A 23,505-nucleotide genomic window follows, 5' to 3' on the forward strand; every position below is an offset into this window, starting at 1 on the left:
ATTCGGAGAATCAGCGGAACCAACTGCTACAGACAAAAAACTAACCAATTGGGAAGCTGCATCAATTTCTTCTGAAAGATTTTACAATTGATAAAGAAATTTAAAAACCTATGATTCAGTGGGTGAAAACTCTAGGCTAAGCAATAACTCCACGAGAATGGGAAGAGCTCTGGTAAAAATGACTAAAATTTACAAGGAGTCACACAATTAAATAAAATTTCAACAAAATGATACATAGATGGTACAAAACTCCAGAAAAACTCTCAAATACACACACATGATATGTTGGGATTTGCCAAAAGGTAACAAATTCTGAATAAAAATCCACAGAGACATGGAAACTATTCTAGAGTACAAAATCCCATTAAAACCAGAACATCCGGCATCTCCAGGAATAGGCATAGTTGCTCTATACCTTTAAGTGTGCAAAAGCACCCTTGGGCATTGCAGAAAACTTGAGCTCCCACGTTCAAGACTTGAGTTCACTTCTGGTATCTAAACAAATTTACAGTAGAGTCTCACTTATCCAACACTCGCTTATCCAACGTTCTGGATTATCCAACGCATTTTTGTAGTCAATGTTTTCAATATATCGTGATATTTTGGTGCTAAATTCGTAAATAAAGTAATTACTACATAGCATTACTGCGTATTGAACTACTTTTTCTGCCAAATTTGTTGTCTAACATGATGTTTTGGTGTTTCAATTGTAAAATCATAACCTAATTTGATGTTTAATAGGCTTTTCCTTAATGCCTCCTTATTATCCAATATATTCACTTATCCAACATGGCGCTGGCCCGTTTATGTTGGATAAGTGAGACTCAACTGTACTTGGGACCCAATAATAAATTCTGGAAAGGGCCGGGGGAGATTCTGCTCGGAGACGGATGACGTCAGGGAGGGAGGCGGATTCCCATTGGCGGACCCTGGGCGTTGGGAAGAAAAGAAAGGAGGAGCGTCTCTCTCTGTCTAGAGCTCCGTTCGACTGCCGAGAAGCCCCGCCCCTCTCTGGGCATCGTGCCCGCGGCTGCCATGTTGAGCCCGGGCGGAAGTCCACCGAGGAGGGAGGCGTCTTCCTAGAGAGACTCAGGACGAGAGGCGCCTTTTCCTGTCAGAGCGAGCGCGGGAGGGAGAGGAAGGAGGAAGCGGAGGAGGAGGAGGAGGAGGAGGAGGAGGGGTGAGTGTGCGTGTGCGTGTTCGGGGGGGGGGGGCTGAGTGGGTCCCCGAGTCTCCCCCGCGCCCCCCTCCGGCCTTGGCCTGCCTGGCCCTTCGCCTCAAGGCCTCCCTTCCGGCCTCCCTTCCTGCCCCCCCCCCATCTCCATCTCCACCTCCATCTCCATCTCCATCTCCATCTCCACGCAGAGGCGCCTCCCGCTCCTTGGCCTGGCCCCCCCTTCTCCGCTTCAGCAGCCTGCCTGCCATGAGGAGCGGGCCAGGAGAGTCCGGCCCAGAGGCGGGAAGGCGCCGGCGAGTCTGCCCGGAGACGGGTGACGCGGAGAGACGAGGCCCATTCCCATTGGCCGATTCCTGGAGTGACCGTTAACGGCAGAAGGGTGGAGCGGGGGGCGGGGCGGGGGCGTTCCTGCCCGGAGACCGATGACGCCGCTCTGAGAGGAAGGCGGATTCTCATTGGGCGTTGAGAGGAAAGGAAAGAAGGGGCGTGTCTGTCCGCCTGCCTCTCCGCTTCTCTCGGGCCCCGCCCCTCTGTGGATCTCCTGCCCGCGGCCGCCATGTTTCTTGAGGGCGGAAGTGCAGCGAGAGGCGGGAAGACTCGGGGTGGGCGGGGCCGGGCGGCGCTCTTTCCTGTCAGAAGGAAGGAAGGAAAGAAGGAAGGAAGGAGGAGGCCTTTCGGAGAGAGAGAGAGAGAGAGAGAGGAGGAGGTGAGTGGGGGAGGGATGGGGGGCGCCCCCTCCGCCCTCAGGCCTCCCTCCCTCCCTCCCTCCCTCCCTCCCTCCCTTCCTTCCTTCCTTCCTTCCTTCCTTCCTTCCTTCCTTCCTCCCTTCCTTCCTTCCTTCTTCTCGGCCTTTGGGAGGGAGCGGCCTGTCTGCAATTCAAGCCCAACCTTCACCCTCAGTCTTAAATTAAATGTGGCTTTGTTTCTATACGCATTCAAGGCGTCAGATTGTAAGCTGAAGAGCCGGCGTTGTCCGTAGACTCCTCCAAGGTCATGTGGGATGACTACATGGAGCGGCGTTACCTTCCCGCCGGAGCAGTACCTATTGATGCACTCACATTTGCATGTTTTCGAACTTCTGGGTTGGTAGAAGCTGGGGCTAACAGTGGGGGCTCTCTCCGCTCTCCCAATTCAAACCTGTGGCCTTTCGGTCCAGAAGTTCAGCAGCTCAGCGCTTTAACACGCTGCGCCATCAGGGGATATTATTTCCTAAAGGTTGTGAATATACAATATTTCTGATTGGTTTTTTTTGTTTGTTGGAGGCAAGTATGAATGCTGCAATTAGGAAAAATGATTAGGATGTAATAGCCTTGCAGCTTTAAAGCCTGGCTGTTTCCTCCCTGAGTGAATTTTTTGTTGGGAGGTGTTAGCTGGCCCTGATTGTTTCCTGTCTGGAATTCCCTTGTTTTCAGAGTGGTGTTGTTTGCGATATTTTATGTGCTTCTACTGTCTGTGGCCCTGAGAAAACAGGATTTGCCAGACTTTGATGATGGGAATACTTTGTTGGGAGGTGTTAGCTGGCCCTGATTGTTTCCTGTGTGGAATTCCCCTGTTTATTTACTGTCCTGGTTTTAGAGATTATATTGTTCTGCATTATTCTATCCCAGTAATTATTTCATATTAAAGAAGAATCTCACTTATCCAACATTCGCCTATACAATGTTCTGGATTATCCAACGCAGTCTGCCTTTTCATAATCAATGTTTTTGTAGTCAGTGTTTTAAATTCATTGTGATATTTTAGTGGTAAATTTGTAAATACAGTACAGTAGAGTCTCACTTATCCAACATAAACGGGCCGGCAGAATGTTGGATAAGCGAATATGTTGGATAATAAGGAGGGATTAAGGATAAGCCTATTAAACATCAAATTAAGTTATGATTTCACAAATTAAGGACCAAAACATCCTGTTAGACAACAAATTTGGAAGAAAAAATAGTTCAATACGCAGTAATTCTATGTAGAAATTACTGGATTTATGAATTTAGCACCAAAATATCACGATATATTGAAAGCATTGACTACAAAAATGCGTTGGATAATCCAGAACGTTGGATAAGCGAGTGTTGGATAAGTGAGACTCTACTGTAAATACTACATAGCATTACTGCGCATGGAACTACTTTTTCTGTCAAATTTGTTGTATAATATGATGTTTTGGTGCTTAATTTGTATAACGATGACCTAATTTGATGTTTAATTGGCTTTTCCTGAATCCCTTCTTATTATCCAACATATTCACTTATCCTGCCTGCCTGTTTACGTTGGATAAGTGAGACTCTACTGTATATTTCTAATCTTATATTATCTGCTCAGAACTGGATTATCTGAGGCCCCTTCTTCACAGCTGTATAAAATGCACACTGAAGTGGATTATATGGCAGTGTGGAGTCAAGATAATCCAGTGCAAAGCAGATAATATAAGATTATAAATGGGTTATATAGCTGTGTGGAAGGGCCTTGAGTCTACACTGCCATATAATCCAGTGCAAATTAGATAATCTGTGGAAGAAGTCTAAGTGAGGCCTAAATCTGCCTGTCCCCTAACTGAAACCTGGCTGTCCCTTGGTTGCTAGGCAACGAAGTGGGCAGAGATTAGCCCTCTAAACTGGCAGCAATTGGATAAAAACAATTATTCCTCTCCCTCTAATTAGGACTTTATTTTTCTTTTCTTTTTGTTGTATCAACCTTAAGGCGTGGATGATGGGTTGCGTTGTCAAATTTTGAGGTTGGGGGGCCTGTACTTTTGTTGTTTTGTGAATTGCCGTGATGCCATCACTCTTTTATATATATAGATATATATAATATACAATAATTTATAAATATACAATATATTGTACGTACTTGTAATATTGATAATAATATTATAATGCAATACAATATTATACTAATTAATAATATAATATAATATTAATTATATATTATATATTAAATGTAATATTACTAATAATATTACCATGAAATTATATAGTACAATATAGTAATTTAATGGCTTATATTGTGCTATGCTAATAATATATTGTATGTACATTTGAATTGTAAGCCGCTCTGAGTCCCCTTCGGGGTGAGAAGAGCGGCATATAAATGTAGTAAGTAAATAAATAAATAAATAAGTCTCTCCCTCAAACGGATATAGTCATTTTTTCCAACCTCTTTCGGGCTGATGAGTTAGAAACCCAGAGCTCAGGGGTAGATTTTGGAGCCTCCGGTGGCCTAGGGGATAAAAGCCTCCGGGCTTGAAGGTTGGGCTGCTGACCTGAAGGCTGCCAGGTTCGAACCCCACCCAGGTGAGCTCCCTCTCTCAGCTCCAGCTCCATGCGGGGACATGAGAAAAGCCTCCCTCCCACAAGGATGGTAAAACAGCAGAACATCCAGGCAACGTCCCCTGGGCAACGTCCTTGCAGACGGCCAATTCTCTCACTCCGGAAGCAACTCGGGTTGCTCCTGACATGAAAAAAAAGCGATAGATTCTCCTGAATTGACCGACTGGCCCCCTGTTTCAGTAGGGAAGGAGCAGACCTGATCGTTGGTCTAAAAAATGGAAAAGTACTTGGATCGGAGTTAATTATCCCGGAGATTCTGACATCGGATCCTGAGTGGTGGACTCTCTTCTTGGTGGCAGTCTTCACCATCATTAACAACACGGGCATCCTACCAAACCACTGGCAATTTGCCATTATAGTTCCAATCTACAGAAAAGGTGACCCTCCCGATCCTTCCAATTACTGGCCAATTAGCCTTCTATCGGTAATTGGAAAGCTTTGTGCAAAATTCCTATTAATAAAGTTGCAGACCAGGCTGGACCAGAACAAAACCATCAGCCCTGAGCAAACTGGATTCCGTAAGGATAAATCCGCCTTGGATCACTACTTCGTACTTTCTCAAATACAGTAGAGTCTCACTAATCCAAGCCTCGCTTATCCAAGCCTCTGGATAATCCAAGCCATTTTTGTAGTCAATGTTTCCAATATATCGTGATATTTTGGTGCTAAATTCGTAAATACAGTAATTACAACATAACATTACTGCGTATTGAACTACTTTTTCTGTCAAATTTGTTGTCTAACATGAAGTTTTGGTGCTTAATTTGTAAAATCATAACCCAATTTGATGTTTAATAGACTTTTCCTTGATCAGTCCTTATTATCCAAGATATTCGCTTATCCAAGCTTCTGCTGGCCCGTTTAGCTTGGATTAGTGAGACTCTACTGTACTCCATGTGTTACTGCATTACTCCCAGTTTTTGATCTCTCTTATCTTGACATCCATTGCTTAAACTACTAAAAAGAATCCCCCCAAAAGTTGATCTCTCTTCTATATTATTGTCCATTATTTTGAAATCCAATAGTCCTGTCTTTCTTCTTCAATCATCATCTTGTATTTGATCTTGGTTCAATTGCTTGTCTTTTCTTTTCAGTATTTATACCCCGCCCTTCTCGCCCCGAAGGGGACTCAGAGCGGCTTACAGAACACGCATACGGCAAACATTCAGTGCCTGATTCTACAATTAACAAGGACAGACAACGCAGACACAGGTAAAAACAACTTTTCCCATCTTATTTTCGGCATCTTGGAGGCTGTGCTCAACACTGGTCATTGGGGGAGGGGGGGCTGTCACTTCATCTTCCATGTTGAGGAGCTTCTTCCCGATCAGTGTCCTTAAGGGCATCTTTATTACCTCCCCACTGAAAGCAGTACCTATTTATCTACTCACATTTCTGCTTTCGTCCTGCTTGGTGGGCAGGTGAGCTGTGGCTATTTAAAACTGAAATAGACTGAACATATACCAATTCCAATTAACACGTTAAAATATGACACGATGTAACAAATGACACAAGGTAAATGACAATATAACAAAATTTGAAAAATGTTCTGCTTCTGGTTTGAAAGTATTATTTCCTGTTTTATTGTGCATTCCTTACTTGGAAAGGAGTTGCTCTACTCTGGAAACTTGGTTTTGTGGCTGCCACAAAGGAGTGAGAATTGAATTGGTTGAGACCTGGTGATGAGGAATTTATTGAAAAACCAGAGCAAAATGTGCTACAGCAGGATGTCCCTCCCGCAGAAACCAAGTTTTTGGGTTTGAGAAACTTTTCCCATGTTTTTGTGATGGAATCCATTAGGAAATGGCATTTCTTTCGTTCTTCTAGATTGTTCCTGGCAACTTGCTCCTTTTTAAAGAAAACTGTGGTTTCGTTGTATTTATTACCAAATGAATTTTAGAAGATTATTAGTCAAATCTGTTTGTTAGTAAGTTAGTGTTATACGTACACAAATTAATAGATACCGTTATCCTTCACCCCCCTTTCCCGCTACACAGCCTTTCTATGAACTAATGTCTCTTACATGAGGGGTTTGTCCATACTATTTAAAACAGATATAAAACAATCATCTGTTAAAGCACCACATTTGAAAATCTCATTCTTCTTGATCTCTTGTTCAGCCCATTTTTTCTTTTTTTATCTTCCGATCAGCGTTTTTAGTTCCAACTACTCATCGTTTTTTGGACTTCTCCTTTCTTTAATATCTGCTTTCACTACGTCCTGTTTTCACCATTCAAGAATATAATCTCGCTCATTCTTGTTTAAAGGCATTGTGGTCTCTTTCTTGGCCTTTGTTTCCTGTGCGGCATTCAGCATTTGCTTCAGAGGTCTGAACAACCTGTGTCTCCTTGTATACTCCAGCTCTTTTTGAAGAGATTTGGTTTGGCCTCTTCTTCTGGCCCCAGATCTCTTCTGTGGTATCTCCCAACTTAATTGGAGGCTTCTCTTGTTCCACCTATAATAATAATAATAATAAACAACTTTATTTTTATATCCCGCCCCATCTCCCCAAAGGGACCACAACAGGAACAAGCCCAAAACAACAACACAACATATTTGACAGAAACTTAAAACATTCCAACGATACACAAAATAAAATATGGACAATACATTAAAATCCAAGCAGATAAAATCAGAGTAATTAAAAGCAAACCAGTGCAGACAGGTTTCATAAAATGGTGTATCATGGAAATAAGTAACAGCGATAAAGTGCCATATGCTTTTAAAACATAAAGAAGTATTCTAATAACCGCTCTATTGGGCCTATTTATTCAAATGCGCTCCGGAACAACCATGTTTTCAATTCCCGGCGGAAAATGGGCAGGGAAGGAGCTAACCTGATCTCCTTAGGGAGAGAGTTCCAGAGCCGGGATGGGGGCCACTGCCGAGAAGGCCCTCTCCCTCCCTCGTCCCCACCAGCCGCATTTGAGACAAAGGCGGGAGCGAGAGGAGCGCCTCCCCGGATGATCTTAGGGGGTCCCCGGACTGTGGTAGAGGTTCCTTCTTTGGAGGCTTTTAAGCAGAGGCTGGATGGCCATCTGTCGGGGTGCTTTGAATGAGATTTCCTGCTTCTTAGCGGGAGGTTGGACTGGATGGCCCATGAGGTCTCTTCCAACTCTATTATTCTATGATTCTATGATTCGCGTTGGTTCGTAGGAGAGGAAGCAATCACGTAGATAGGCAGGTCCTGAACCGTTTAAGGCTTTATAGGTAACTAGCTGTGCCCGGCCATGCGTTGCTGTGGCAAAGTGGTGGTGGTGTTGGTTAAGATTTGTTGTGTAATTTTTATTTGATGTTATTTGTATTTTTTAATTAATTTTATTGTAAGTTATCTTTTTATTTTTTATATTTTAATATTTTCTTGTATAATTTTTAGTTATTTTTTGTTATTATGGTATTTTATTATATTAATTTTTTAGTGTTTTTAATTATTTTTTTAATGTTTTTTATTATTTTTTATTGGGTTGCTAGGAGACCAAGTTGGAGGAGCTTAGCCTTCTAACGGGCAGCAATTGGATAAAAGCAATTATTCCTCTCTCTCTAATTAGGACTTTATTTTTCTTTTCTTTTTGTTGTATCAACCTAGAGGCGTGGATGATGGGTTGTGTCGTCAAATTTTGAGGTTGGGGGGCCTGTAGTTTTGTTGTTTTGTGGGTCGCCGTAATGCCATTACTCTTTTATATATATAGATAACCTGCACCTTTAATTTGGCCCAGAAACTTTTGGAAACTTTTTCAGTTTCAATTGTCCTTCTTTGGGGGCCACTAGAGAACCCCGGTGAGAAGACGAGCTGCCGCGTTTTGCACCAGCTTTAGTTTCCGGATCACTGACAGAGGAAGGCCAATGTAGAGGGCGCTACAGTAGCCGAGCCTCAAGATGACCGTCGCCTGGATCACCGTAGCCAGGTCGTTCCTAGATAGGTAGGGAGCCAGTCGCCTAGCCTGACGTAGATGGAAAAACGCAGATCTGCTCACAGCAGAGACCTGGGCCTCCATTGTGAGCAGAGGGTCCAATAAGACACCAAGACTTTTTACAGAAGATGACGGACGCAGTGTCTCGCCATCCAGGGTAGGCAGCTGCATCTCCCCCCCCCCCCACCCGGACGGCCCAGCCAAAGGATCTCCGTCTTCGCTGGATTCACCCTCAACCTGCTGGCACGCAACCATCCAGTAACGGCCTCAAGGCACTGATGGAAACTATCGGGTACGGAGTCCGGCCGGCCCTCCATCCTCAGAATGAGCTGAGTGTCATCAGCGTACTGGTGGCACTCAAGCCCAAAGCTTCGCACCAGTCGGGCAAGCAGTCGCAAATAGATGTTAAATAATAGAGGAGAGAGAATAGCTCCCTGTGGGACCCCACAAGTTAGCGGAGACCACGCGGAAACCATCCCTCCCCTCACCACCCGCTGTCCCTGATTCTGGAGGAAGGAGGACACCCATTTAAGGGGTATCCCCCTAACCCCCGTCATGGCTAGGCAGTGGGTCAATAGATTGTGATAGACCGTATCAAATGCTGCTGTGAGATCCAATAACACGAGCAGCGCTGATCCGCCTTGATCCCTTTGGCAGCGAAGCTGATCTGTGATGGCAACTAGCACAGTCTCCGTCCCGTGCCCCCTACGGAAGCCGGACTGGAAGGGATCAAGTCCAGCTGTGTCATTGAGGAACTGCTGCAACTGTTCCACTGCTGCCCTCTCAACCACCTTGCCCAGAAACGGAAGATTCGAGACTGGGCGGTAGCTAGGGGGAACCGAATGATCCAAGTCTGGTTTCTTCAGCAGCGGAGAGACCATTGCCTCTTTTAAACCCTCTGGAAAAACTCCTTGCTCAAGGGAGCTATTTATTATATTCAACAGAGGTTCACGTAATCCCTCCAGGCAAGATCTTACTAGCCAGGAGGGACACGGATCGAGGGAGCAGGTGGTCGGCCTAGTTGCAGTCATCTGGTGGCACAAGCTATACCTGGTACTACCCAGATGACGGTCAGAAGCATCATCTTTAGCACGTAATTTTAGTTTGAGCCACAACATTGTCTCCTGTGCAAAAGCAAACTTTTGCCTTTATTTTTCCTTCATTTACAATGTAATGTCTTCCTGTCCTTGTTGCCTTTCTATGAATCTGCTGCAGTTTGCCAATGTCCTTTCTAAAATGGACTGAACTGAGCAGAACTGGGCAGGAATCATGTCTCCCACCCAAGGGTGCTGTTGGAGTGCAGAAGGATCTGGAGGGCAGCAGGATTCCCACTCACCCTGGGGGTCTATCCATCTGTCTCCTCTATACCGCCTTCTCTCATGTACTGCTGCTAGGCTGAGTGCCTTGGCTCTGGCTGAAGTTACATACCTTTGTGGTATAGGTTTTGTAAGAATGCAGTATGTCAAGGAACTTTGTGGCCTAATGTGCTCTCAGTGTCTCCAGGCGCCTTGCTTTAGAAACGTGGGGCAGGGATCACGCTGCAGGGAAAGAGAGGATCAGGAAAATATCTCTCCCCCAAGTTGGAGGAAGTATTTTTCTCCCAAGACTGATCACTTGGGATAGTCCGTCCATACAGATGGCCACTCAGGTTTTGAGTGGAGATGTGAAGAAGCGGGATCTAGGTAGGAAATGCTTTGCATCGTTAGCCCCTTTCCGTGTTGACCATATTATTAGAGGCCTTCCTTTACCAAGGTTGGATTAGACACAGGATCTTAGGCCGCTATCCCCTTTGCAGGGATTGTTCTTTGTTGGGCAAGTGTTAAAGTGCTTCTCAGCAGGCAACGGGCTCTTAACAGTTGGGCCAGTCTTTCTCCCCTCTTCCCCTGTGATTGCTACAGCACTAGGCTATTGTTCTTCATGTTCAATGAGATCTTTCTGTACTCTGCTCCTAATAAGATTTTCCTCTCATTCGTCTCTCAGGTAACCTCTAAACGAACCTTATGAAGAAAACATTGCCCTTTGCCTTTCGTCTGAAATGAAAGTACGCAGGATTAACAAGAACAAGAAATGAATTGGAGAAATTATATTTCAAGCTACATACCTTTAAATGTAAGGAAAGGGAGGATTGTGCTGTAAAAAGAGGGGTTGGTAAAGAGAAAATAAGGCTACAGCAATACAGAGACTGGGAAGAGGAAATGTCCTATTCAGGAGTCCATATCTCTGAACTTCAGGCATAATATTAGAATAATAAATGTTAAAAAAATGGAAACTTCATTGTCAAAATCACACACAGGGGAGAAGCGACATAATTGTAAGGACTGTGGGAAATGTTTCATTGAGAGAAGTTCTCTTGCTAAACATCAACGAACTCACACAGGAGAGAAGCCATATACATGCATGGAATGTGGAAAGAGATTCAGTGAGAGTGGAAATCTACGCACCCATCAAAGGACTCACACAGGGGAGAAGCCATATAAATGCATGGAATGTGGAAAGAGCTTCAGTCGGAGTGGAGATCTACGCACCCATCAAAGGACTCACACAGGGGAGAAGCCACATACATGCATGGAATGTGGAAAGAGCTTCAGTCAGAGTGGAGATCTACGTATCCATCAAAGGACTCACACAGGGGAGAAGCCACATACATGCATGGAATGTGGAAAGAGCTTCGGTAAGAGTGGACATCTGCGTATCCATCAAAGGACTCACACAGGGGAGAAGCCACATACATGCATGGAATGTGGAAAGAGCTTCAGTCAGAGTGGACATCTGCGTATCCATCAAAGGATGCACACAGGAGAGAAGCCACATACATGCATGGAATGTGGAAAGAGCTTCAGTCGTAGTGGAAGTCTACGCACCCATCAAAGGATTCACACAGGGGAGAAGCCACATACATGCATGGAATGTGGAAAGAGATTCAGTGAGAGTGGACATCTGCGCACCCATCAAAGGACTCACACAGGAGAGAAGCCACATACATGCATGGAATGTGGAAAGAGCTCCAGTCGGAGTGGAAGTCTACGCACCCATCAAAGGATTCACACAGGGGAGAAGCCACATACATGCATGGAATGTGGAAAGAGATTCAGTGAGAGTGGACATCTGCGCACCCATCAAAGGACTCACACAGGGGAGAAGCCATATAAATGCATGGAATGTGGAAAGAGCTTCAGTAAGAGTGGAAATCTACACACCCATCAGAGGACCCACACAAGGGAGAAGCCACATACATGCATGGAATGTGGAAAGAGCTTCAGTAAGAGTGGAAATCTACGCACCCATCAAAGGACTCACACAGGAGAGAAGCCACATACATGCATGGAATGTGGAAAGAGCTTCAGTCGGAGTGACTATCTACGTTCCCATCAAAGGACTCACACAGGAGAGAAGCCACATACATGCATGGAATGTGGAAAGAGCTTCAGTGAGAGTGGAGATCTGCATATCCATCAAAGGATTCACACAGGGGAGAAGCCACATACATGCATGGAATGTGGAAAGAGCTTCAGTAAGAGTGGACATCTGCGTATCCATCAAAGGACTCACACAGGGGAGAAGCCACATACATGCATGGAATGTGGAAAGAGCTTCAGTCAGAGTGGAGATCTACGTATCCATCAAAGGACTCACACAGGGGAGAAGCCACATACATGCATGGAATGTGGAAAGAGCTTCGGTAAGAGTGGACATCTGCGTATCCATCAAAGGACTCACACAGGGGAGAAGCCACATACATGCATGGAATGTGGAAAGAGCTTCAGTCAGAGTGGACATCTGCGTATCCATCAAAGGATGCACACAGGAGAGAAGCCACATACATGCATGGAATGTGGAAAGAGCTTCAGTCGTAGTGGAAGTCTACGCACCCATCAAAGGATTCACACAGGGGAGAAGCCACATACATGCATGGAATGTGGAAAGAGATTCAGTGAGAGTGGACATCTGCGCACCCATCAAAGGACTCACACAGGAGAGAAGCCACATACATGCATGGAATGTGGAAAGAGCTTCAGTCGGAGTGGAAGTCTACGCACCCATCAAAGGATTCACACAGGGGAGAAGCCACATACATGCATGGAATGTGGAAAGAGATTCAGTGAGAGTGGACATCTGCGCACCCATCAAAGGACTCACACAGGGGAGAAGCCATATAAATGCATGGAATGTGGAAAGAGCTTCAGTAAGAGTGGAAATCTACACACCCATCAGAGGACCCACACAAGGGAGAAGCCACATACATGCATGGAATGTGGAAAGAGCTTCAGTAAGAGTGGAAATCTACGCACCCATCAAAGGACTCACACAGGAGAGAAGCCACATACATGCATGGAATGTGGAAAGAGCTTCAGTCGGAGTGACTATCTACGTTCCCATCAAAGGACTCACACAGGAGAGAAGCCACATACATGCATGGAATGTGGAAAGAGCTTCAGTGAGAGTGGAGATCTGCATATCCATCAAAGGATTCACACAGGGGAGAAGCCACATACATGCATGGAATGTGGAAAGAGCTTCAGTAAGAGTGGACATCTGCGTATCCATCAAAGGACTCACACAGGAGAGAAGCCACATACATGCATGGAATGTGGAAAGAGATTCAGTGAGAGTGGACATCTGCGTATCCATCAAAGGACTCACACAGGAGAGAAGCCACATACATGCATGGAATGTGGAAAGAGCTTCAGTCAGAGTGGACATCTGCGTATCCATCAAAGGATCCACACAGGGGAGAAGCCACATAAATGCATGGAATGTGGAAAGAGCTTCAGTCGGAGTGGAGATCTATGCACCCATCAAAGGACTCACACAGGAGAGAAGCCACATACATGCATGGAATGTGGAAACAGCTTCAGTAAGAGTGGACATCTGCGTACCCATCAAAGGATGCACACAGGGGAGAAGCCACATAAATAGGGCAAGTGCAAAGAAGCCAGAATGTTTGTCCAAAGAACTTCTAACGACTATGACTTAAAATAGACATGAACAGGAAGTGGAAGGGGAAGAAATCACAAAATCATATAACCATAGAGTTGGAAGAGACCTCATGGGTCATCTAGTCCAACCCCCTGCCAAGAAGCAGGAAATTGCATTCAAAGCACCCCGGACAGATGGCCATCCAGCCTCTGCTTAAAAGCCTCCAAAGAAGGTTCCACAGCTGAACTGCTCTCACAGTGAGGAACTTCTTCCTTATGTTCAGGTGGAATCCCCTTTCCTGTATTTTGAAGCCATTATTCTGCATCCTAGTTTGCAGAGCAGCAGATAACAAGCTTGCTCCCTCCTCCTTATGGGATTTTGGCCTGCATAAATAGGGGCAGAGTGTCTAGATCCAGGGAAGTCATGCTCCCCCTCTATTCTGCCTTGGTCAGACCACTTTACCTGGAATCACACTGTGTCTAATTCTGGGCACTGCAATTGAAAGGAGATGTTGAAAAGCTGGAAGGTGTCCAGAGGAGGGCAACTAAAATGATCAAGGGTCTGGAGATTAAGCCCTATGGGGAGCGGCTTAAAGATCTGGGCATGTTTAGCCTGCAGAAGAGTAGGCTGAGAGAAGAATGAATAAATGCATGTACAAGTATATATGAAAATATCAATCTGGGTTTGTAAAAGGAAGACAAATGTCACGTTTGATAGGAAGAGTATTAAACAAAATATGTGTGTCTCAAGAGAGGAAGTTAAAAGTGGGGATACTAGCATTAGATATATTTAATGCTTTGATTGTGTAACATGGCAGATAATAAGTGAGATTATGAATTAATTTGGAATGGGAAGTAGAATAAAAGGATGATTAGAACCATTTTATTTGCTATGGTGATAGAATTATTTGCAAACGCCATCCAAAAAGGTAAGAATGTAGAAGGTGTAGGAATAAAGGAAAAGCAGAAGGTGAGCTTATTTGCTGATGACACATTGTTATTGATTAAATATCTGGGTAGGTCAAATGGATAGGAGAGAGGATCATTGAAAGATATTTGGGAAAACAACGGGTTTATATTATACAAAGAAAAAAGAAAAAGACTTTATAGAACAGAGCCATACGGGAATTAGAATCAAGAACAAACTAAAATACCTGGGAGTAAGTATAACAAAGGACTTAAAAGAAATAGAAGAGGTAAATGTAGTAGCATTGAGAAAAATAGTTCACCCCACCTTTCTCCACCCCAAAGGAGACTCATTTGGACAAATGATAAATACTGTAATGGCAGTCAAAGAAATTGACTAAACAAATTACAGAACAGATCTCAAAAAGAAGAAGGATTAGCGCTTCCTCATATGAAAAAATATTATAAAGCAAACAGACTGAGATTGGTTATACAAGGAATGATGAAAAGGAGGATGTAGAATAGTTAATAATGGATTCAGGAAAAGTGGAGGAAGAAATTCGGTATAGGTTTTAAAATAGTTTATGAGAAAAAAAAATTAGGTAAACTGGGAACCCAATGTTGAGTAATGCAGTAGAAATATGGAACAAATACAGGAGAAAGTTAATAACAGATGGCTCAATAATAACCCCAATTATAATGGAAAAGCCATTTAAAAAAAATAATATATATATATGATGGATAAAAAAATTAAGGGGAAAAACTTAGATAAAATAGGGGATTGGCCAAAGGTTGGAATGAAGAAAGAAAAGATTAGGAACATAAAAATTTGAAAGGAATATCCAGTAAAATTTCTAAAATATTAATTGAAAAAAACAAAGGAAAAGTAAAGAATAACACCTTCAAGAAGATTTGGAAAGAAGATATAGGAATGAAAATCAATGAAACAGAGGGGTTACAATTATGGGGACAAAGACACTTGAAAAATATATCCATATGTGTTAAAGAAAATTATTATTTAGTTGATATGGAAATGGTACCTCACACCCATAAGAATAGGAAATATAAATAAAAACTACTCAAACAATTGCTGGAGAGGATGCCAAGAATCGGGAACATACATACATATGTGGTGGCAGTGTCAATATAGAAATAATTTCTGGGGAAAAGTATTAAGAGAGATAGACACAATGAACATTCAAATAGAAAGAAGTCTTAGCATGGCTTTATTCTCATTATATAATAATAAACAGTTGGAAAAAGAGGACAAAGATGCGATAACAAACGCATTAACAATTGCAAGACTGCTTATAGCAAGGAATTGGAAAAGGGAAATAAATATAGAGATAGAAGAATGGTATAAGGAAGTATGGAAACTGGGAAGAAATGATAGGTTGACGTGGAGAGGGATTTAGAAACAAAGTGGTTGTGATGATGTCTGGAGAAAATGTATTGGAAGAGGATTCACAAAGAAAGAGGGAAAATTACCTCCTCAAGAGGGAATGAAAAGGAATTTTGGACAGATGATAAATAAAAAAGTGACTTAGGGGAGAGAACACGGTGGTGAGGGTAAGAAATCTGTATAAGCGTGAAAATAACAGTAGATGCCAAATGTTAATGTATTGTAGATTGTACTGAATATAATGTGGCTGCTGTAAAAGGATGTACGAATTTTTTTAAAAAAAATAATAAATGTATTTGTAATTTGTATAAATATGCATTTGTTTTTCTTTCTTGTCTTTGAATATAAATTATTTTTAAAAACAGATTATGATGTAGCAGCTATAAAAGCCAATGTGATTCCAGGCTGTCCCGATAGGAGGATTCTGTCTATATCCAAGGAAGTCACGGCCTCCTTTCTTCCGCTTTGGTCAGACTCACCTGGAATGACCCTGTCTCCAGGTCTCGGTCCCACAATTCAAGACGGATATTGACAGGTCAGAATATCTCCAGAGACGGGATGTAGAGAAGGGCGGAGAGAGACAGCTGGGTATGTTTCACTTGGAGGAAAGAAGGAAGGGCTTCTCCCTCGGCAGGAAGGAAATGTTGGATCCCAAAAGGGTTGGCCGTGGTCAGGATGAGAGGTGGACGGAGAGGAAAGGCGTGTCCATGAGACCCCGTGTTGCTACTCCTGGAATGGACTCCTAGGACCCTAGAGCCGGAAGAGACCCCCAAGGGCCATCCCGTCCTGCCCCTGCCATGCAGGAAGGCACAATCAAAGCACTCCCGATAGAGAGCCTCTGCAGAAAAGCCTCCAGAGAAGGACACTCCACGGCATTTGTCGGGCCTTTCTCTGGCAGAACCTCCATCTTCTCTGTGGGCTTGCTGGTCTCGACGAAAGGCCCAGTTGTGTCCCAAATGCTTCCTGTACTTGGTGCATACATGGCTCTTCTCCCCGTTATCTACTGTGAAGAAGAACAGAAACAATCATTCCTCAGTGTGAGTCATAAAGACTCTAAGGAAGTGGGATAAGAAGTGGACTGAAATGATCCTTAAAACAACACAGACATGGAGGAAAAGAAGATATGCCTGTTGTCCTTTCCCCTCCCCTTGTTCAGTGAAGATGGACCCTGGTTGTCTGCCTGGAGCCTCTAAGAGAGAGATGAGTAACATACGCTCCAGAGGCTCCCTGTTGCTCAGCCCAGCCCGGTTTTTTATTCCGTCTCCTTCTCTCTGGGGAATGGATGCCTTTCCCCTTCACATCCAAATGCTTGCCTTTTTCTCTAGCTTTAGACTTTACCAACTACCACCCATTTCACCATCCTTCCCTCCTTTTTCTTTCTCTCCCCCAATCCCAGTTCTCTCTTCCCATACTCCCTTAAGGTTGGATTTTTCCGCTCCAACGTAGAAGATCCCATACCTAATTTCAGAGTAGAGCAGAGTCTCGATTATCCAACATAAACTGGCTGGCAGAACATTGGATAAGTGAAAATGTTGGATAACAAGGAGGGATTAAGGAAAAGCCTATCAAAGGTCAAATTACATTATGATTTTAGAAATTAAGCACCAAAGATCATGTTTTACAACAAATTGACATAAAAAGGAGTTCAATACACGGTACACGGTAACATTATGGAGAAATCACTGTATTTACTAATTTAGCACCAAAACATCGCAATGTATTGAAAACATTGACTACAAAAGTGTTTACTACTAAAATTGACTATAAATATAGAATTGCATAAACTAACACTGTTGGAAGTTAAATCCGTAAAAAGTTCAGTCTTGTGAAGATTTTTTTTAAAATCTGTGTTCCTTGCCTGCTTTTCTGACAACTGCCATTTCTCCTCTGCCAAGTCTCGCCATCTTTGCAGCATCATTTTGTCAATCCCTGTCGCTTCTTGTTGTTGCTCGATGTGTGTCATTGCGGTTTCTAGAACCCTAACCCTATCCTTGTGCAACATTCTGAGAGGCTCGACAGTTGATGCCTGATCATCAGTTTTTGTCGCCATCGTTACTGATAAGAGCAACAATTTCTTCATCCGTTATTTCATACTGATCGTCTTCGTTCATCCAGCTTCCAACTTCTTACGAAGACGCATTCTCACACCCAGGGACATTAAGGGTAGAATGCTTTCTTCGGTTTCACCTGTGCTTTTCCTTCTCATAATCTCATCCTTACCTTCGCCTAACAACTTCTTCCAAGACCTGGCAATTGTTGGACCCCAACCACAGTCCATGCCCTTGCAACCCAAGAGGCAACTTCCTTTACATGGATGTGTTTCCATTTTTCAATCCTGTCTTGCCCTTATTCTATTTCTTCTATCATTGCCGACAATAGCTTCCTGCGATAGTTCCTTTTGAGCGTTTCCAAAACGCCGAGATCCATCGGTTGTCATACGGCGGTTACATTATGTGGAAGAAACATCGCCTTCATGTTCCCCTCTTGAAACTCCTCTGCATCAGGGGGTGTCGGGGCATTAACTAGCAACAAAACCGCATTTCTGGGCAGGTCATTTTTTTAAAAAAAATTATCCATGGAAGGAACAAATTCCTTAGGGCTGGACTGTAGCACAGCTGGTAAATCACCAGCAGTACTAAGATCTACCAACCGAAAGGTGGCCAGTTCGAAGCCCGGTTGGGGGTGAGCGCTCGACCTCAAGCCCAGCTCACTGTTTACCTAAGCAGTTCGAAAACAGTCTATGAGCTGTAAGTAGAGAAATTAGGTACCATAAATTGCGGGGGAGGTATTTTGCGACATCATAAACATCAAGACCAGAAATGTGGTGACGAAGAAGAAGTTGGAAGGAGGAAGTTCTGATAGCTCTCCCTCATAGAGAATGAAGCAACAGCACCCCTGTGACTGAATCTGAGCCCAACATCAGCCTCCAAGGCACCAAAAAACTGGACTTCAAGACGACATACCTCCTTCTGTTTGTCTTATTCTTTTCTGTCCTGTCTCCAAACGGCATTGAGTGTTTGCCGTGTATGTGGGGAATAGCGTCTAGATCCAGGGAAGTCCTGCTCCCCTTATTCTATTCTGCCTTGGTCAGACCACACCTGGAATACTGTGTCCAATTCTGGGCACCACAATTGAAGGGAGATGTTGACAAGCTGGAAAGCGTCCAGAGGAGGGTGACTCAAAGGATCAAGGGTCTGGAGAACAAGCCCTGTGAGGAGCGGCTTAAAGAGCTTGGCATGTTTAGCTTGCAGAAGAGAAGGCTGAGAGGAAACATGATAGCCATGTACAAATATGTGAGGGGAAGTCATAGGGAGGAGGGAGCAAGCTTGTTTTCTGCTGCCCTGCAGACTAGGACACGGAACAATGGCTTCAAACTACAGGAAAGGAGATTCCACCTGAACATCAGGAAGAACTTCCTCACAGTGAGGGCTGTTCGGCAGTGGAGGCTGGATGGCCATCTGTTGGGGGTGCTTTGAATGCGATTTCCTGCTTCTTGGCAGGGGGTTGGACTGGATGGCCCATGAGGTCTCTTCCAACTCTACTATTCTATGATTCTATGTACTGTGATCTGCCCTGAGTCCCCTCGGGGAGATAAGGTGGAATATAAATAAAGTGTTATCGTTATCATCATCATCATCATCATCATCATCATCATCATCTTTAAAAATTTCACTGGTTAGCAACACACTTTTTTGATTGTACTATTTTACAGGAAGAGCGTTTTTTGAAACTGTTTTAAAGGCTCTTGGATTTTTGGGCTTCCCAATCATTGCAAGGTCCATTTTGTGGTTTGCGGTAGCATTGCCGCACGCTAAAATTGTCAGCCTCTCTTTGCTGTGCTTTTAGCCAGGGGCTGCTGCTTCAGTTCTGGCTGCAAGACTCCTACTGGGTAACACTTTGCAACTGAGGCCGGTCTTGTCACAATTCAACATCTGATCGCCCGTTAGGTTTTCAGTTTCAATAAATTCTTTTTTTTTCATGAATGCCTCCGTTTTTTGATAATTTGATGACAGCTTCTCACCACAAACACTTAGCTGACGGATTCCATAACGTTTCTTCCACTTGTCGAGCCAACCAATGCCTGCTGTAAAATCTGGATCCCCTTCATTAAATTCCTTTCGAAAACGCAACGCCTTTTGCTGTAAAATAGATCCTTTTTCTCTGGACTGCGTAAACCAAACATACAAAGCTTCACTAACGTTTTCATAGTTACACTTTATCATCGTTTTCCTCTCTTTTAGCGCACCATCAGTAACTTTGGGGGAACTCCATTCTTCCATCTCCAATCGATTCCCGTGAGCTAGTTTCAGAATAGGCTGAAGGAATCCCTCCCACTTGTCTCCTGATTGACAGTTGGGATGTATCTATTTGTTCTCTCTGTTTCTTTCTCTCATTCTGATTGGTTTTGTAGAATGGTGCATGCTTTTGCTTCAGATTTCTGACTTATATCTCAGTGTGTGCTGTGTGTATTAAGACCTCTCTCTGCTTGTGTGTCAGGAGAGATGTAGGGCTTAGAGTTTTTCCCTCTCTTTTAATCCCGAGAAGAGATGGAAATAGAGAGCAGCTCAGACCCAGTCCTTTACTATTTAGAAAGGGAGTTATTTAATTTTTTTTGTAAATAAACCTTTTGTAATTTTAAAGACTGGACTCTGCATCTTTGTTTCTGAAGTTCTTGATTTTTTACAGATCACTTCCTTGCTCTGTTCGTTGTGAGCTGAATGCTCAACTATCAGGTTCCTGATGGTATTTATAGGTGCTCTGCTTTTTGGAGGGTAGTCTTCCCTTACAAAATCCTGAGACTTCTTGGAAATATCATTCTGTCGACTGTCCCTTTGTTCAGCACTGATTCCAATACCTGTCTAATTCTGCACACCTTTTACAGGGGAGCTGCAACTTCTTCACATATGAGAATTTAGGAAAGTGGCTGCGGATAATTTGGGATTTTCTAACATTTAGGATGAAATAAATATACAGAGTGTTTCAAAAAGATGCACTCAATTGGAAAGAGCTAGATTTCTGCAGATGTGAAACGACCATGAGTGACACTCTTACCACTTGAAGGAGAGGGGCAGAGTTTGACGGCTGCTCTATGCCTCTCCCTGTGCACAAAAACCTCAGGCCCCAATCATTCACAAGCACAGAACATAGAACACATGATATTAAATGTCACAATCTTGCAAATGAATGAGGCTGGGGGCTGTTTGTGTGCTGGGAGAGGCAGCGTAGAGAGAGAGAGCTGAGCCTTCAGACACGCAAAGACTAGACTGCCTGGTTGGGAGGAAAAACAAGGTTGAATACCACACCAATCATAAGGTGTATAGCCGCCTATGCGTATCTGATGCTACGGGAAGTTTGTTTTTTTTCATGATCCGTTCTCCGGCCCCTCTCTCCAGCCAATCTGCTCCCTCCCTCTATTTTCTTCTCACACAAACACTCAGAGAGATTGAGAGAGAGAGAGAGAGAGACTGACTGACTTTGACTTGACTCCAGTTATGGAAATCTTCCCACTTGAGTCTGAATTGGTGCTTATTATTATTATTATTATTTACTCTTATGTCATATATTTCTAACACAAGCCCTGCCTTGCGGACCCTCAGTGACTGTGACGATTTAGGCTAATACTGCCTTTTGAAACAGAAATCCCCATCAGTGAGGGAGCCTTACCGAGAGAGTCCACAATCCCATTCATCTCCTCCATGATCTGCTTGTGCAAGGCTTTCTGATCCGGATTCAGGAGAACCCACTCCTCCAGGGAGAAATCCACAGCCACGTCCTCAAAGGCGATTGGGCCCTGGCGGAAGAAGAAAAGATTCCCTCCTCACGTGAGAGATATCAAGAAAAATGATGACAAGAAATAATTTAAAGTAAACTTACATTCCTGCTGGTTGCTTGAAAGGGAAAGGGCGAAGGCCTCCATGCCACAAAGGTAAGCTTTGTAGAGACGACGCATTGGTCACAGGTAAGAACCATTTCTTAATTGATATATAGAATCAGAAATGGAATCAGGGTATGTTCCCCCTTTTATTGTGATGCCCACAACTGGACACAGTGTAATTTCAGGTGAGGTCTCCCCAAAGCAGAAAGAAGGTCGCCATGACTTCCCTGAATCTAGACACAATATTCCTTGGGATGCAGCCCAAAATCCCATTGTCTTTTCAGCTGCTGCATCACATTGTTGGCTCATGTTCCACTTGCAGTCCTCTAACACTCCAAGATCCCATCATATGAATGATTGTCAAGTCAGGTGTTGCCCCTCCTGTACCTGTGCATGGCATTTTTCTCCTGCCTAAGTGTACTACTCTACATATATTCTTGTTGACATTAATTGGGTTAGTTTTGGCCCAGCTCTCTAACATGTTCAGGCCATTTTGAATTGTGATCCTATCTTCTAGACTGTCAGCTATGCTTGCTAATTTTTTGTCATCTGAAAATAAGATACGCATGTTGAGCAGTACTGGGCCCACTCCACCCGTTGTCACTCAAACCATTACAAATCCACTGAACAGGAGTATTATCCAGCCCACTTTTTACCAGTTGTTTATAAAACCAGGAGAGGCCTTTCCAAAGGTCTTACTGAAAGCAAGATGTGCTACACCCACTGCATTTCCTTCATCTACCAAGCTTGGAACTCTACTGAAAAACAGATTAGTCTGGCATGACTTGTTTTTGAGAAACCCATCTTGCCCTTCAGTGATTACAGCATTTTTTCTAAGTGATTCCAGATGGCCTTCTTCATGATCTGCTACTTATGCTTATGCTGTTTAGTCGTTTACATTCTTTGGTGATCCTCCCCTTTCCATTTCATGTACATGTCCCTTTTAAATCTTAGCTCCGTTGAAAGTTCTTTGAACATCCATTCTGGTTTCTTTAGTTTTCTCTTCATTTTTTCCCCTCCTTGTAATTGTGCCTTCAGTATTTCACTTCTAAGGAAACGCCTTAAATCTTGTCTGTTTAAACAGATATTTGGCCATTAATCCTGGAACCAAAGGCACCCCGGCAGGCCCCGTCCTCCTCTCCCAGGAATCCTCCTGCTTACCTGACTCAGTCCCACTCCATCGCAAAGGGGGAGAAACGGCTGAGGATTCGGCCACAGCATCATTCCAGACCCTGGAGAGAGAGCAAGGGGTGGAAAGCTGGTCACAGAAACAGGCCTCAGAGGTGACAACTGCAGTCCTATAAAGAGACCAATGAGGAAACGGCCCTAAGAACACCGGCGCATTCAACAGCCCAAGAAGATCTACAATGTGAGGGTTTAGGACTTTATCTCACAAGCAGTGCTGTGAATATGTTGGAATGAAACTAGTACTGGGCTTGGTAGTTCAATTGACTAAAGTGATTCTTTGCTGTTTGTCTTCCAGCTCAGTTTCAGGGCTCAGCTCAGCTTAGGGTCCCACCTGGGAAGATACTGAAGGGCTACCTAAAATAACCCAATGCCTACATATAAGAAAAACAACAACAACAAAACAACAACAATAATTTTATTTCTTATTTGCCTCTCCTTGCAGTTTGTGGCGGGTTACAACACAATTTTAAAAATACGAACATTGCCAAAATTCAACAAAAATGCATATTAGGGCTCTGACTTTGGCTCAAAACTTCCCCCATTGTAATGGTCACATGGTTTTAATTGTTTTAATTTGATTTGGATACCAGATTTTATTTTTGTTTTATGTTTGTTTGTTTTTTTTGCATGTTGTATTATATGTGGCATTTAATTCTGCCATTGTGTAAGACTGCTCTGGGTCCCCCTTGGGGAGAAGATCAGTATATAAATTAAATAATAAATAAATATTTCTATAAAAGATCCACATTAAAACTACATTTCTATAAAATACTTATCAAAGTACATAGGTACATAAGTACATGAGTT

The 23,505-nt window shown here is 43.5% G+C and overlaps 2 protein-coding genes across 9 annotated transcripts in view; one reads left to right on the top strand and one right to left on the bottom strand.

Annotated features, from left to right (window-relative positions):
- LOC134296825 (zinc finger protein 239-like) overlaps positions 1-15,947 on the top strand; it is a 143,874-nt gene extending 127,927 nt beyond the window's left edge. For 3 of the 8 annotated variants that reach the window (XM_062972689.1, XM_062972693.1, XM_062972692.1), the window contains one exon: positions 10,392-15,947. In XM_062972689.1, coding sequence (XP_062828759.1) covers positions 10,663-13,386 — 2,724 coding nt within the window. In that variant the 5' untranslated portion in view covers positions 10,392-10,662 and the 3' untranslated portion in view covers positions 13,387-15,947. Of the gene's footprint in view, positions 1-911; positions 1,181-1,655; positions 1,884-1,969; positions 5,713-10,391 lie in introns of those variants that run through there. The other 5 variants (XM_062972691.1, XM_062972690.1, XM_062972699.1 and 2 more) reach the window with 5 other exon arrangements.
- A 411-nt stretch (positions 15,948-16,358) lies between these two features.
- LOC134297165 (zinc finger protein 586-like) lies at positions 16,359-22,840 on the bottom strand. The gene is made up of 4 exons (XM_062974294.1): positions 22,672-22,840; positions 21,300-21,426; positions 16,502-16,638; positions 16,359-16,385 (listed from the first exon to the last, which is right to left on the bottom strand). Exons 1-4 carry the CDS (start codon positions 22,732-22,734, stop codon positions 16,359-16,361), a joined length of 354 nt encoding a protein of 117 aa, XP_062830364.1. The 5' UTR covers positions 22,735-22,840.
- Positions 22,841-23,505: the final 665 nt, after the last annotated feature.

Source organism: Anolis carolinensis, chromosome 2, assembly GCF_035594765.1.
Source record: "Anolis carolinensis isolate JA03-04 chromosome 2, rAnoCar3.1.pri, whole genome shotgun sequence".
Lineage (NCBI taxonomy): Eukaryota > Metazoa > Chordata > Lepidosauria > Squamata > Dactyloidae > Anolis > Anolis carolinensis.